The 16,956-nt window shown below is 39.3% G+C and overlaps 1 protein-coding gene across 1 annotated transcript; it reads right to left on the minus strand.

The window, feature by feature from the left end:
- Positions 1-318: 318 nt before the first annotated feature.
- Positions 319-16,428, minus strand: LOC140948529 (adhesion G protein-coupled receptor B1-like). The gene is made up of 15 exons (XM_073397779.1): positions 16,290-16,428; positions 15,676-15,770; positions 14,743-15,012; positions 13,841-13,990; positions 13,135-13,383; positions 11,995-12,183; positions 10,012-10,218; positions 9,187-9,343; positions 8,419-8,555; positions 7,400-7,654; positions 4,831-4,948; positions 3,212-3,403; positions 2,144-2,802; positions 1,523-1,576; positions 319-1,384 (listed from the first exon to the last, which is right to left on the minus strand). Exons 1-15 carry the CDS (start codon positions 16,411-16,413, stop codon positions 1,250-1,252), a joined length of 2,991 nt encoding a protein of 996 aa, XP_073253880.1. The 5' UTR covers positions 16,414-16,428; the 3' UTR covers positions 319-1,249.
- Positions 16,429-16,956: the final 528 nt, after the last annotated feature.

Here is a 16,956-nt window from a genome sequence, read left to right on the forward strand (position 1 = left end):
TGAGGTTTTCGGCATTTCCCGTAGTCTGCTACACAGCCGTTGGGTGACGACACTAATAACGGCTGTGTAGCAGACTACATTTCCCGCGAACCGCGAGTGTTAAGAAGTCATGTGACCTGGGCCTTGCCGTCAGCTTTTCGGTTTGAGGTCCAAGTTTGTACGGCTAGACCACACTCCAGAGGTAAGTGATTTACGGCAAGGATTTTTTGGACCCTAAAACATCACAATCCCACGTTTGCTTATTAACCATCGAATTCTATTTCAAAAAAACGTAATTTTGAAGACAATTTCTCAGCTAAAATAGATGTAGGGGATGCATAAAAACGAACTTGGCAGCCGCAAGGTACCACCCGCGAATGTTAAGTCAAGTCAAGTCAATTTTTATTTAAACTCACACAGAATAATTATAATTAATACAAATTAGTGCTTTAAAATATAAAATTGAGAGATTGTGAAGGGAAAGAGAATTTCAATTGTAGGATTATTGTGCAGAGTTTGGGACACCTAAATAGTTCGTGGAACTAACCGCGTAGGTGACCCAACAAGAATATGAGTAAAAGGAATATAGGTACAAAATAGTTGTTTTAGATAAAAAGTATTACTTCATTAATTAAATAGTAGTTAAGATAATATAATGGTAAAACATTAGGAATCAATAATAGTATTATAACTATTAATCACAGAATTCTTGATATATTGACGAAAACTGGAAAACGGCTTGATTTTCTTAACATCAATAGATAAAGAATTCCAAAGTTTTGGACCAGTGTAACTTAACACCACTGACCCAGTATCAATGAACAATAAATGGCGAGTTGGCTTTACAGATGGGACGTTTCGGTCCTGCTCCAGCAGTTCTCTGGAACAGTCTGCCCTGGGATATGAGAGAGGCTAAATCTTTAATTCAATCGATTGGCTCATCTAAATTTCTGATTTTTAAAGTACTGTGTACACGGCATTCATGAAAAACAGTTCTTAGTTAGGTTAGATGTACTAGGACAATTTTGCATCTTGTTTAGGGTAGTTAGGTTTATTTAAAATTTGTTATACTCCTGATGAATTTTACCGTGTTTAAATAAAGAATTATTCTATTCCATTCTATTCTACAACTGGGACGTTTCGATTACAGTTCTCGCACAGTTCTTGCACAAATCGTTTTTCTAACGTGGAAATTGATCGAGAAGAAACATCCACGAGAGCCATCTATCGCCTGGAGCCGCCGTTTTCAAGAAAGCTCACCGGCGTCAATTTACAAAGACGTATTGTTTTGCATATGCTCGTCTTCATTTTCAGAAGTTTCATCTGATAACACTTCATGCCGAGTCCCCTTAGAGCTGTTACCACTTATTTTTCGACGAATTTTGTCCCATGTCTTTGCTGTAGGCTGTAACGGGAAAGAGAAGTTTAAAAGTAATTACATATATAACAATAACGGACGAATGAAAATGAAGAAATGATCGTCACAGATTTATTTCATATATCATTAACAATAACGAACGAGTAAAAAATTAATTTGTCTTACCTCGAAATCCTCGTCGCCTTCTACGCCTTGGTTAACCTGTCCTTGTTCCGGTTTCTGAGGATTAAAATATTCAACAATTACAATCTTCTTCTCACACAATTTATTTTAAGTGTAAAACTATCAAACGTTTGTTTTTGCCTTTTGGACAAGTTTAGGCCGTGAGTAGTATCGTAGGGATGTTTTATGCCTCTTGTTAAGGTGGAATCTCCAATTTTAAGTGGAAATATTAATGCTGATGACGTCATAGCCTTTTGTTGCGTTGGAATGCCCCGTGAAATTGAGCGAGGGAGCTGCACTGCTCCTTAGGTATAACTACGACAGAAGTGACTGATTACTAATTATAAGGCCTGAATAAACCCCGTTATTTAGTGGCCAGTTAACAGATCTCCGACGGACAATTGCTAGGAAATCGCTGTAAAATGAACCCCTTTTAAGCGACCAAAATTTTAATTTCTCCTCCGTTCAATGAGAAAAATTTGAAAAGATTTCCTTGCTACTGACATTTTTTCTGTAAAAACAGCTGTAAAACATTTGTTTAAGATCTCAATTTTTCTTTCTTGTTATTTTGCCAGACTCTTCAAAGAATCGATCGATCAACAGGATGTTAAAACACAAATGTACCTTAGCTTTCTTTCCCTTTTTCGGTTTCCCTGGGCTGCTTAATGGCTGGACGTCTTTTGACGTTGTTTCCTCTCCAGTCTCAGAGTTTGGCGAAGAATCGGATGAGTTTTCTTCGCAAGCTGGGTTAACAAGACCACATTCTGTTCCTTTGTTTGGTTCTTTACTAAAAGAAGATTCATGGGATGTCTTTCTCACCCCTTCTTTCACTGTTAATTCTATATCCTCTCTTTGCTGCTGTAAGATCTCTCCTTCACTTTCCTTTGTCTCTTTCTCCGTCCCAAACGGCTTAAAAGATCTGCAAGCGTTGTTTTCTTTAGCAAAATGTTCGTCAGAATGGCAATCGTATTCTTCGCCGACTTTGCCGTAGAGTTGGTTTAACATTCCATCGTCAGGGGCAGATGTTTCTAAACTTCCTCTATTTCCCTGGGCAGATAGTCGTTCAATGATGCTTGGTATGCCATTCTCGTTATCTTCTACTCCCTTATCACTTCCCTCCAGCGTTTTTAAGGGTTCATGGCTGGTTTTTGTTTTTGTACTCGTCTGCCTCTTTTTCCCGAAACTTCTCATGGAACGTTTTCGTTGTGTCTGTTTTCTTTCAGAGCTCTTCGGTTGGGTTACGATCATGACCAAGTTAACATCAACAGATGTTACGTCATCATCTTTATAAAAAGGAAAATAATAACAATAAACATACCATTTCAGTTATTTTCAACGTTGTACTCTTTTCATGCCCATGTTGGTCACAGTGCAAACGCTGTGAACGTCACGTGATAGTAATGCAGGTCAACAATGTGAATCCTGTAAGGTGGCATTGGGGATGGAGATTTGTTCAAGAAGTGATTGCTCACGTTCATTATATTTAGCCAACAACATCATACATGTCAATCTTTTTTATCAAACTTTAAATAAATTTTGTCTGTTTCTCCCCTTAAAAGCTTCTAAATTTGATCCTGAGCGGCCATGTTGGCATTTAGCGTTGCAATTTGGACTAGCGCTAATGAACACGTCCGACCCCGATAACGACATAATGAATACTATATATCCAAGTAATTAGCATAGTGTTCTTACAATGCGCTGTTAGCCGATGAACTGATGTCTTAGGGGACTGGTCAGGTGTTACGTTAGCTGATGACGAAGGAGTGATCTTCTTAGCTTTCGCTGACAGCATAAGTCTTGATGTTTTTGGTGACTGCTCAGGTGTTGAGTTCGCCCATGACAAACTGTCGATGCTCTGAGCTCTGTTTGGTCGATTCTTCAGTGCTGGTAGTAACAAAGGAAGAAAATTACAACTCATTGAACAACTATTGTTCTCGAGTACAATAATTGTCATTTTACAGTTATAGGTGGAAATGAGTTTGGAGTTGACCTCTAATTTTGATGCCTCTCTCCTTGCTTTCTTATATAAATCTTGTTGTTCTTATGCTGTATTTTTAAAGCATAATTTCCAAAAGAAAACTTTGAAAATGGGACTGTATCGAAACACGGTCAACCCCAGCCTCACACTCATTCAAGTCCACAACCGTAAGATGCTCTACTACATACAGTCAACTAGCACCCCATTAAGGGCCTGTTCCATAGAGGTGCTAGGGAACCCTGGGAAGATGAAGTAACCCGCTTAGCTGGGAGTAACCGGCCTGCCCACATAATCTCTCAATTTAATTTCGACTGACGTTTACGTGATACGTGGGCTGACTCGCCACATGTTACCTCACCTATCTGGGGTCCCCCACCGCCAGGAAAACAGGTCCTTAAGAAGGGGACACCTCAGTATGGGACCAGCACTATGTGTCCGTCCCCGCCTTAAAATTGTCGACTAAAACGAGAAAAGACGCGCAAGAACCAACTCTAGGTGTCCGTTTTATGAAGATTTCCGATAAGAGAGAGTTGGCGGTAGTAATAATTAACTGAAAGTGTTTCAAATAATTTTAAATGACACACATCAACCTGCAGAAAAAGACAGACATGCGAGAAGCAAAGAGACGTAAAACTAACTAATGCAAAGTACTTACCCATGACGGTTCAGTAACCCTATTCGTCTTTCCGTACACATTATATCATCACCATATTTTGATTGTCTATTCAATCGCCCAGATTTCGAGCCTGGGCTACCTGTGACTGAAATATAAACATTAAATAACAAAACAACAAACAATTAAAGCGACTTGAGGTTTCCCTATATTTCGGACGGACAAGCCGTTCTTCTTTAGCAGACTTAATGAAGACTAAGAAAGTTGCTACAAAAAAAAATCCTTTCGGAGAGCCTGCGAATATTTTTACATTGAAATGGCACAAATGCATTATTTTCTAGTTACCAAATTATCTCAATTGTACGTATGACTCGTTTATCATTATTGGCCCGTTTAGTTTTGAACATTGCCTTTGCATCAAATTTCCAAGGGCAACTCGTCCATACGAATATCGCGAATTGTAACAACTTTCCGATTCTTCATTAAATCCCCTGAAGAAGGACGGCTTCTCCGTCCGAAATATCGGGAAACTTTAAGTCGCTTTTGTCTTTGCCGTTTCGCTATTGACGTTTATATTTTTGTCTTGGATAAAACCGCAGGGTTTGGTTGTCGTCATTTTGTATAAAAAAGTGTCTACCTGTGACTGAACCTATAGTAATCGGCTCCTGACCTATAACTCAACATTTTAAAATGTAGGGAACATTGTTAAAATTAACTAACCTAGCTGATTAAGAGCAAGTTCGCTTCGCATCATGGAAGGAGAGGCTCGGGTTTTCAAAGTCGCGGACGTAAATCCTGTATTGCTTCTAGCTCGTTTCCTTTTTATAGCGTCCCGTATCTGGTTATAAGAAAAGCATTTGTAATAGTCGTTAGGTTATTTTGCTTTAACATTAGGATTTAGTTAACATGCACTAGTGATCAAAACCATCTTGTCAGGGGCACCCAACGACAATTTTCGGAAAAATATCTGTTCGGAAGACGATTTGAGATCTAGAATTTTCGGAACATTTGTTGTAAAATTTCTTGCTTGCCTGCTTCTCCTAGGATTTTCAAACATCTAAAATATGGTATAATCGCCTATTTTTAACGGATTTTTACCCTAAAAAGGTCACCTAGAATTTCCGGAGCCTTTTTTCTGGCTGAAATTTTCGAAAAAGTAAGTTTTGATCCCTAGAACTTTCGGATCACTAGACTTTCAGCTAGGAAATCCGAACAGATGAAAATTTTTTTAGGGGATAAAAATATGCCTATATCTACCGTTTAAATACCAAAATACGTTTAACAATGCTATGTTTTAGCGGTTTTGAACTAAATCCTCGTTGGGTGCCCCTGATCTTGTCTACATCTGGAAATATATATACAGCTATTTCGAGAAAGGTTGTCGGAAAAAGTGCACGCGACAGTCCCGATAGGTATTGTGGGTGGTTTTGGGTTCACTGGTCTTCAAAGAAATTTGCAAGAATGGCACGAGAGACCACAGACTTACATTTGTGATTGCTAAAGGAAAGCAACAAAAGTAAGTTCGACAGCTCAACTGTCAGGAACAGTGTATTGATCATATCCCATATTACCTTTCGGGATTGTCGCGTGCACATTTCTTCCGACAACCTTTCTCGAAATAGCTGTATATATAAAACTTTATTGCGTCCTTCAAAAGTCTTTCAGAAATGTTGCGGCGGGATCGAACAGGGGTCAATTTCATACAACATTTAGTGTAATTCACAAGTGCAGCAGTTGTTTTAGGGTCTAAAAACAACAGCTAAACTTGCAAGTTACACCTGTTAAAGTTTTATTAAATTGACAACAGGTCGCATAAAAACCTATTCATTCAAAATATTTCCCCGATTCTGATTGGTTAAAAGCACACGCATAATTCACCATAACCAGCTACTGATGACCAAATTTGGAATAATTTTGCGGTTAATGAACCGATGACGTCAAAAGTGTAACTTTCTTGCATGTTAATGCACCGTTAATCGAGAAGACCTGGGGACGAGGTTGAGTTGTATGGTTGTGAAAACAAAAATGGCGGACATTTCACTCGTTCCAAGAGTAAGAACTAGGCGAAATAAAAGCTAAAAACATGGTAAGAAGACAACTCGAAGGGCGACATCTGCTATTTGGAGAATGTTTGCGAGCTAAACAACCCTAAACGTGCACTATCGAAGACGAACTAACATCGATGGAGGTAAGCATGTTTTAGCTATGTTTTTATACTAAGAATTATTTTGAATGAATAATAAAACAATTATGGAGATAAAAGAATTACGGAGATCTCGGAGGGTGTTATACTCGAAGATACTAAGCCTCATTATTCATTATATTTAATTGTTAAATATATGGCGCGTTTGTTATTCGGTCAAAGATCTCTTAAGCGGATATAGGTACCTCCAGATCTTTACTTTAACACACCAGTCATAGATTTAATGGATTTAAGACGGAATCCATTAAGAAATTGAGTAGTTTTAATTTTCAGTGGACTAAAACCGTGTATCAGAATAATTTAAAGAATATTGCAGTGATGTAAATATCTTCTTATATGTTATAGCATGAGAGACATACTCCTGAGTTGATTCAGATTTCAACTGTTTTAATGTAAACTCACGCTAATAGGCCATTTGCACGATTATGGTGTTGTAATTATTATTAATACGTATGTGTAATCATTTAATGGTGACGAGTGAAATGAGGGAATAATTTCACGCGCGTTTTAGGATTAATTAGGATTATTAGGATTTGGACAAAACGCAAGTGAAATTATTCCCTCATTTCACGAGTGTACCATTTGATTACCTATTAATATCATGGGTGACGAATTACGTTAGCAATCTTGGATTTTTGACATCCTGGATCGAATCGATCGAGAACTCTACTCTCTCAAATGTTTAGACCTTAAATTTGGCTTATAAAGTTCAGAATTTTTCAGACTTTTTCGCCAAAATACCTGTTAGAATCCTTCTTGATGTTCTCTTGTGTGTTCAGGTTTTCTAAAGCGTCTTTTTGTGTCCTGGCATCTTCATTCACGGTATTTTAAAACTTCGTCGCCATCTTGACACTGAGACGTAAGGAAGGTTGCCATGGCAATTTTGTAATTTCACATGTGAAATTACAAATTAACGCTGAAATTTCGCGCCAAAATTAAGGAGTAATTCGTCACCTACGATATTATGCCAGAAATCGTGTTTCTTTTCACACTCTAATTAGGTAATTCCAGCGAGTTTTAATTAACATGCAAAGGCACTCGCCCTAATTTGCAAAAAGACACAAACAAGACCCATACTTTCCTCACCTCTTTGTTCAGAGCGCAGTGGAATATGAAGATCATCAGTCCCTGAAGTGAATTTAAGATGGCAAACATGTACTTGAAGACTATGGTATCTGAACTGAAACCCAGGAGTCCAAACAGCCACGTGAGTCCAAGTAAAGGAAGTATTACCATCGAGGCTTTGATCCCAGCTTTCACCTTTTCAATCTGTTTCTTGTCTTGAATAAATTTTGTTCCTAGCATTCGATACATCACTATGATAAACACGACTGTATTTATCTGTATAAAAGAACAGAAAAATTGGCGAATAATATTGAAATACATTCTCACGGTCCTGATCTTGGTCACCCAAAGTAAGTTAGTATGGATTCCCAAATCCGGGAAATTTTTGCTTGTGTAATCGGGAATCCTAGGTTTTGGAATCCGGGGTTTCGCTCAAGGAATCCGGAATCCTGCAAAGAATTGGAATCTAGAATACAAGTTCCACTGACAAGGAATCTGCAGAAACCACAGTGTGGAATCCACAATCCTAGAGAGTCTTGGATTTCCTTTTATAGGGCAGCCTTTAACTTGTTCAAAATGGCATTGCTTACGAACCCTGGACTAACTCCATTTCCTCCATCTGTAAGTTCGCCTTTGTTGGATTTAGGGTAGGTTGAGCAAAATGGTGTAGTGTGGTACTTTAATTATCACGTGGAATAATAAGGAAATGTTTCAATTTTTTTTATTCCTTCAATCTGGTTCGGATTGCAAAAACAGCGACAGGATGACAGTCGTAAGAAATAAATATAATAAAATAAAAGTTATAAGTTCCAAAACTTCCAAACACCCAGCAATATCTTAGAGTTTCTCTTAAAACTATCGAGTCGATTCAGCGAAGCGTAATTTGATGCTGAATATTAGCTTTACCTTGTAGGCAAACAAATGAAAATGTTTAATTTTGGAACTCTTAAGACCTAGCCCTTCTTGATCAAAGGTCTAGAACTTTGAGAATAACATCACAGCCCATTTCAGATATCTTATAAGGCAATAATTTTACTAACCGAAATAACGAGCAGCGCTGGACCAATGAAGGCCCAAATTAGTCCACTATCGACATCCAGCCAGCAAGTCCCTGAGCTTCCGTAACCCTTTGCTCGAGTAACAGCAAGTGAAACGGCTACTACGACAGCTGGACACCCTAGGGAAAAATACAATAAAGTACCGTTGAAGAAACAATATAAAAAGATGCCAGGCATTAACGTTAATACTTGAGACTTCATGCAAGGAATCAATAAGGGAATTCAGTGCCTGGCAGCCACAATAGACCTCTTTAGCTTGAATGTAAGGTTTGCTTTCCCAATACAGGTCATGCGATATTAAAGAACTGTTTCTTTCAACTTGCGTCTTATTCAAGTGCATATATATCTACGCATAATTTATGAAAAGATAAAGGGTCAAGTTCCCTGGGACGTCTGAGGTTTATTAGTAACAGAGCTATTTAGCCGGCTGTTAAATGTTTATGTAGGATCGATATAACAATGTATAATTTTGCTTGCAGAATCCGGAATCTGAGAAATGTTTGACTTTGGAATCCGGAATCCTGAGCTTTGTGATATAAAATTCAGCTCACAGAATCCGGAATCCCGCCAAGGATTGGAATCCGAAATCCATGCAAGTTCTACTGAGAGACCATCAGGAATCCGGTACCTGTAATCCGGAATCCACAGCGTGGAATCCCAGAATCCTAGACGCCTTGTTTACTTAAATTGGGTGATCAATACCAGTATATTTGGAGGAAATATTCCACAGCAGTAGTAAAAGAAACCTACCCCACGCAAACAGGCAGAAGTATCTGACTTTAGTTCCAGATCCACCTCCAAAAACTTTTACAATTAAAATGTAATGCAGTACGCCCTCACACAGCATCCACGAAAATAGTGCCAACAAGATATAGTGCAAAAGGGCCGCTAAAACAGGACACCCAGCCTGATAATTAAACAGACCAAAACGAAAAACTGTAAACAATTATTCGTAATAGGAAAACTACCACCAATAACCCGAAGCATATTGAATCGCATCTTGGGGCTTAAGAAAAAATAATTGCGCTGGACTTCAATACCCCTGTATATAGGGAAGGCCTAGCCAGTGTGAATATAGACTTGTAATGCGGTAAGCTTTGATGGTTCCCGTTTTAACTATACAGAAGCGATGAGCAAATATCAGAGAATATAATTATGTTTTAGGCGATCTGCATAATTACCTTTGGTTGATTTTTTTGGCAAAGAGCTGAAATTTATATAACTTAATTTGAAGTCCATGTTAGCAGATATGACCAGTCACATAATATTGCAAACAAGCATGCGATCAAACCAGCCTTATTGAACTCTTAAATCCTAGAAAGCTTCAATCTGTTATATTGTCATACGCACCTAACAAGCCTATTATTGCCAAAAATTAGGTTAAAAAACAAACAAACAATCAAAAATTCAAACAGCCAAATTCCCACCCGGACGTCGATAACTCGGTAGACAATTTTTAACATACTCACAATTCAGTTGCTTGGTCGTCATCCTTGTAACAAACGGTTAACAGTTTTGATTATAGTTATAACGTATCTTATTTTGTTGAAGTGTACTAAACCGTGTTGAACCTACCGTGTTTCTTGCTAAACCTTCAAATATGACAAGAGTACAAGAGGCGGCGATTGCGGTGCATAAATTGAGCAGCACTTTAGATCTTGGACTTTTCATTACCCTCCAGAAAAACAAAGTTACAGCCATTGTAATAAGCACAGCAAGCAGTGAAATGGAACAGCCAATAACTGAGATGATCTCCAAGGCTTTCCGGTCACCTTCGCCTATCTGTGTAGAAAATAAAAGACAGACGAGAATGAAATAGACCTCGCACAATTTTCGTTCAGCCGACATCGGCAGTGAAAGCCTGACAAGTGATTTTATGCGATTTTATGTCACTGATTATGGTTTCTCCCACGATATATCCCGGGGCAAGCCGGGAGCCAGTTTTAAGCTGCGATCAGGCAATAGTTTCGTTTCTTGTACTGCTTAAAGCCCCTTGCAAACGAACGCGACATTGTTGCATGTTTCATGTTGATTTCGTTTGCACACCCTGTTTTGCATGTTGTTGCGTCATGAAAGTTGTTAATGCGCAAAGGTTAAAACCGGTCAAACTTTTGAGCCAACAAGTCCCAACATTTCTTTTGTTCCGTGATCACCGAAGCGTAGCGCAAAAATGGTGACTTTAAGATCCAAGGACGCGACGGCAACGAGAACGCCTCTTAAAAAGTGAATTTGCGTTCTTTCAGTCTTCATCGCCATTATTCTTACCCACTTACTTTGTCAAATGTAGGCGAACCCTCCTGGATTTGAATTCCTAGGGACCTTATCCACGTTCAAAAAGAGAAATAAAATTTCGTCGTTACTTGTTTACTGTATGTCCTCCATAAAACGCGAAATTAGTCATTTTCTCGTGGTAGTCGTGCAATAACGGGCAAAGAAATGTACAAAAAAGCGTGAAGCACGTGCAAAGTTGTTGTTTTACTAATAGAAGGTATTGGTTTTTTTGGCGTTCTCGTTGCCGTCCGCGTCGTTGGATCTTAAAGTCCCTCATGGATCCGTTTGCACAGCTCTTCCAACTTGATAAGGGCAACGCACGCTCATTACACGTGGTCTTATGTGTTCTTCCCAAAATGCAGTGCAGGTCCCAACATTATCGTTGGGAATTCGTTGGGAAATGTTGCATCCGTTTGCACACCACTGCCAACACTGATGCAAACAACTCCCAGAGTTTTTGGCTTAATAATGTTTGAAATTGTTGCGTCCGTTTGCACGTAGCTACAAGTGTGACCGGCCTCAAACTTGGCGCATCTATTCCCAACAACAACCAAGCACATGCAACACAGGGTGAGCAAGCAGACGAAACATGTAACATCCAACAATGTTTGGCCAACAATATTGCGTCCGTTTGCACGGTGCTTGATAAATGTCCGTTTCTGGAGGCCAAGGAGAAATGACGAGCAAACCATGTAAAACGGCCTAAATTTGGCATATAAATCTGGTTAAGGCAGTTTTCGAAGAAAATTTGAAAAATAACTTTTTGACTAATGAGCGTATATGTGCGTATATGCCCGTGTTTTTTCCCTCGTTTCTATGATTCCAATTAGATTGAACTTGACTTTTAGAACGCGCAAACGACGTTTTGTACGTCTTTCTGTAAGTAGTTGTATTAAATGTCTGCTTTCCTAGCGAAGGCAAAGGTGATTTACACGGTGCAAATGAATTTTTTACAAGGCATAAACACTAAACGGCATCGAATACATCAGTGTTGAAAAGAAGAAATCTATCACTGGCTTGCAAGTGTCACAGTTCTTATTCACACCAATGAACCGTGCTCCGATCATCCGACAAAAGTTTCCGTCATAAACTGGCCTTTAAATTAAAAATGAGCTAAAAATCGTTACAAGACCAACGTGGTTATTCGGATTCTTAAAACACTTGTGACTAGTTAATTCAATCACTTGTTATACGGGATGGTAGAACATCCCTCTACATTAGAGTCAGAGAATAGGTAAAAATTAAATCCACTTGCTAAAGTGTTTATTTAAGTTGTGATTAACTTACAGTTGAGTCGTATGGATCCATAAGTGCAGCAAAAATTGTCAGGTGATCACATTCACACGTTGTCATGGTGACGTTCGATTCACTGGGTACAAGTCTACAACCGCTGGTGTTCCATATCGCAGACTCATCTGGACGCCAGAAGACACACTTCCCTTGTGGAATTACGTCTGACTCAGTAGACGTGTTAATCTTCCCGTAAAGAAAAACAAAAACAAAGAACAAAAGAAGAGAAAACAGAAAATAATAAATTTTCATTAGACCAGACATAAGTTTATCGCAAATGGTTCGGTAGTATATACTTGAACAGTATAAACAGTATATACTTTTCCCCAAGAATTTGTTGATTTCTCCGTAAAATCTATGAGATTCCGAGATCAAACTAGACTTACCCAAACCACGTACAAACTATTTCAAGTTAAGTGTGGCTTTGGCTACAGAGGGGCGGTCCTATGGAATAGCCTACCCCTCGGCTTAAAGAAATTGGACTCTCTGGATGCTTTAAAAGGGAAACTGACCGACATTACAACAACAATCAATCAGGCTCCCACACAGCAGTCTTGTAAAACAGACACAGTCGAACCTCCCGTGAGTGACCACCTAAAATGCAAAGACTGAGTGGTCGCTTACGGAAGGAGGTCGCTTACAAGAATCGAACCACATGGGGGGGCACATCTACTTTATGGAAGATAATTTATTGCACGGAATTTCTAACTTACGCCTTATGTAGTTCCATCATGTTGTCACTAAAGTTTTTTGTATATTTAAAGTAGCACAATGCACACAGCTAACACAGAGGTTAGAGAAAACTTCAAATGGTCGCTTACAAGAGGTTAAAAACAAAAGAAAATCATTAAGCTTACAGGCCCAAAAAGTGGTCGCGGTCGCTTACAGGTGGTGGTCGTTTACTAGGGGATCCAACTGTAAGGCTTTGACCGGGAAAGCTTTGGTGTTCTGGATAGGCGGTCACTGATGGGAGAGAGTCGTTTACGAGAGGTGGTCGCACATGGACGTTCCACTGTCATTTTTTTTCTTTTGCAGTAATACTGAGGATTTTTCCGTTTATAAATAAATAAAGCATATTTAGGACTAAAAAGTCAGTCGATAACAACAAAGATGCATACTCAGATATCAGACGCGTACCTTTGTATTGCCTAGTACGATTTTAACTGGCTTGTTGAAAACGCCCGGAAGCTTTGGATTAACGGTGGAAGATATAACTGTAGTATCAGGCGAGATGGCGTTGCCTTCGTCGTTCTGGCTTTCTTTTGGAAGTGACAAAACTTCATTTAACGTCAGAAACACAATGGTTACTACAGATGAATCTTCGGATGAACTGAATGCTTGCGAAGGCAAATAGATAGAACTTTGTTTGTAAGCGATCTTTAAACCCTGAAAGGTATACAAATATAAAAGTAAAGTTGTGGTTTAGACTATAAATTCAAGATCGAATCAAATTTTATGCAAAGCAAAATTATCTAGATAAAGATACATTGGTGTTTCTGACAAAATATGATCTTATTTTACTTCCTACTTTTGGAATAAAATACCCGAGGTTTTGAATTGAATAATTTGATGCTAAATTTTGGCTGTGGTGATATTTGTGCTGCTGAATTGTAATGCACCGTCATTCCAAACGTGAAGTGTACCAAATTCGTATTCCGTCCCATCCTCTCATTTTCTGACATCACAACCTATAAAGAATCTTTTTATTTAGTTTTTTTTTTTTCCCAAGGTACATGTAACCCATTAGACCTAAGCCTATAAATAGCCTCCCTCGAAAACGTTCTTGCGGCTGTGTCACTTGAGGATTATTTACTTTTTAGCGTTTATTATTATTATTTTTTACCGGGCTGTCCATTTTAACGCGGTCAATTCTCATCAGCAGGTTTTGGGTTTGCGCAACAACTGGCTTTGTCGACCCGTTTAACGTGGCGGCAACAGCTAGCCCATAATCATCCATTGCTTTTACCAAAATTTTGCTCCTGTCTTTGCCAGCCTGTAAATGCAACACATATTAGCCAAAAAGGTTAAAATGAGTTGAAACTCAATAGTTTCTACCCTGACGTGCTGCTATATTCCATCCAAGAGCCTTGCCATATTCTACTCTAGCGAGCAAACACAATAATGCAGTTTGTAGCCTGCGCCACAGGCGAAACTTTACCTCTGGTTAAGGTCGTCTGCAGTCCAGTAGACCCGTGTACCAGGATTTGAGTACGCATCATCATTGGCCTGTTTAAAAATTCATGCGTTTGTCTGGTAAACCAGGTTAAATGGGACTTCAAAACGCACCAGTAATTCGTTGATTCCGTTTGGGGAACAGAACAAGTATTTATTTAACCGAAAGGTTCTTCGAAAGGTTGAGATAAAGATTGATAAATGCATAACGTCGACTGAAATCCCCCTATGCTCTATACAGCAGCAAGAGTATATTTAATTTTTATTACTATTATTTTTTTGAGACATGGCTAAAGTTGGATATAGTTAATTCCAGACTTTCTCATCCCATTGGTGCGTAACAATGGCAAAAACCCTTGGGACCTGCAAATGCTGGCAAGCGTTTCAATTATATTCTCAACTAATCTCTGATTTTGTTGAGAAGACTTATCCACCAAGCCAGCCAATGCAATGGCAAATCTTCGTTAAACTAGGTTCAAATTAATGGCTGCTACTCTGGAAATGAGTCTTCGCTTGAGGAAAAAGACTGGAAACTAGAGAGTGGCTAAAATCTAGCCTATGTGATATACTTACTTCCTCCAGTTCCTTCCAAGTCTTGCTGTTCGTTGTCTCCAACAGATTGCTGGCCACATGTGCAAAGTTGTCAAAATCATCACGTGAACTCACTTTTTCTCTATCATATTCCGATATTTTAACGAGTATGTTAACCGCTATAACCAGGTCCCCTCCGTAGACCCGAGGAGACCCCAGTGGAACTTGTGTGGGCTGAGTCGCATTTGACAGCTTTGAAAGAACTTCTTGCGCAGTCAGGTCAGACTGAAAACCTCCTGAAATGGTGTCCATCTTAAATGAAACATTGACAGTTGGTTAATGAGTGGCAAGCACAAGGGCGTGAGAGGATTTGGATGTAGAATGGACGCATTTTAGCTTACAACAGAATATATGTTATCTATGAGTTGACCACTTGATCATGATCTGCTTGTGAATGAAACACCATAAAGTGAGGCTCAAACGTGTGGAAAATGATTTTATGGTTGAGAGTAGGACGACAACGACTTTCGTTTTGACAACTTGCACTGTGGTCAGGTACACGGGCTACACCCACACGTCACCCCATATAAGGGAGTCCAAGATCCCCTTACATGAATCTTGGGAATCCAAGACATGCGGTGGATTACGGATTCTTGGTACCAGAGTCCGGACTCTCTGTCAATGAAACTTGAATTCCTGATTACAATCGTTAGTGCGATTCAAGATTCCTTGAGCATTATTCTGAATTCCAAAAACAAGCATTCCGGATTCCACAAGCAAAAAATTTCCGTATTCTTTTACATCTGTCAAAGCACCGACGTTCATATTCCACCTAATTATGATGACTCCTGGGTGAAAATTTCACAAGACTATGAAAACAGTTGATGAACAACAATGTCCAGTGTAAGCAAATGAGGCGAAATATGTGTTATTGATTGGGTTCAGGACAGATTGACAGAAAATCATCTCACTTACTACATCAGCTAACTTGTTGAACTCAACAGAGCTGCAGCCTGTAAAGTTTGCGCTCGCCCAAATCCCTTTCCCAGCACATGTTCTTGTTGCGGTCCCTACGGAAGAGTATAAGACAGACGTGTCTCAACGTGCCAGTCGGAACAGCGCTTAGACGAAGATTACATTCATAGCAGATGTGTTTCCCCCGTCTAACATTGTCTTATTAAAGGACACCCTAATTTCTGATTTTTTAATTCTATTTATGCTCGTTAACGTTTGGCAGCAAAGCCAGCTAAGAATAACAAAACTTAAACAACGATGAACAGACGCCCTTTTTGTTGGAGTTCGAAAAAAAAGTAAATAAATAAATAATAACAAAATAACAGAGATAGAAATAGATCCGTCGCCCACCCCCCCCCCCCCCCCCAAAAAAAAAAAAAAAAGAAAAGAAAGATAAAAAGAAAGAAAGAAATATCGAATCCCCAAAATCGATGCACTTCTACACATGTTGTGAACTTAAGAATGAAATCACAGGTAAGCGTGAAAAAACTCCGGCAGGGCCACTGCCACTCTTTCATATCATTAAAAAGCTGAGTCGCTGGTAACCACTGTGATTAGTTATCTCCTTAACATACCTAGAGCCCCATTTGGACAAGGTTTGATATCCTTGCTCCCTCCAGCAGTAGGAGACCACTCCACCCCACCTATAGTATCTTTTGGGCATTCAGGAAAATCTAAAAGAAATAAAGATCTGCGCATCAGTTTCTCAAAGACTGCTTGAAAGGTAACCTAAGAAAACAGCCTACAATTCGCAGCACCATCACAGCTTTCCCCGCCAAATGACGTCTGAGAAACGAGCGTAGAAATTCCACACTGATGACGCGTCACTACCCAGATCTAGTTGGTGCTTCTGATTGCTCGTGCTGCGTGGGAAATTTGATTCAACCAATCAGAAGCACTACCCAGACCTGGGTAGTGACGCGTCATCAGTATGGAATTTCTGCGCTCGTTTCTCAGACGTCATTTTGCGGGGAAGCCAGTGGTAGCGTCGCCAAATGTCGGCGTTTTTCTCAGGCTACTTGAAAGCAAAAACGCCTCATAGGGTGTTGACAAAAAAAGCAAAATAATACATGTTACAATTGATACCATCTCAGAACAACGATGCTACAATAATTCAAAATACCGGCAATCCTAGTCGGTTTTGTACTTCTGGTTAGTTTAATATTTGCTCCGAACCAATCAGAAGTACGGCAGATCTGAGTAGTGACTCGTCATATGCATGGAATTTCGGCGCTCGTTCCT

Source organism: Porites lutea, chromosome 9 (genome assembly GCF_958299795.1).
Source record: "Porites lutea chromosome 9, jaPorLute2.1, whole genome shotgun sequence".
NCBI classification, from domain to species: Eukaryota; Metazoa; Cnidaria; class Anthozoa; order Scleractinia; family Poritidae; genus Porites; species Porites lutea.

Excerpts from the sequence above, each read along its gene's own strand:
- LOC140948529 (XM_073397779.1), bottom strand. The coding sequence starts at position 16,413 with ATGCGCAGATCTTTATTTCTTTTAGATTTTCCTGAATGCCCAAAAGAT. Across the intron at positions 9,344-10,011 it reads AAGGTTTAGCAAGAAACACG|GCTGGGTGTCCTGTTTTAGC; the intron begins GTAGGTTCAACA and ends TTTAATTATCAG. Across the intron at positions 7,655-8,418 it reads CAGCGCTGCTCGTTATTTCG|ATAAATACAGTCGTGTTTAT; the intron begins GTTAGTAAAATT and ends TCTTTTATACAG.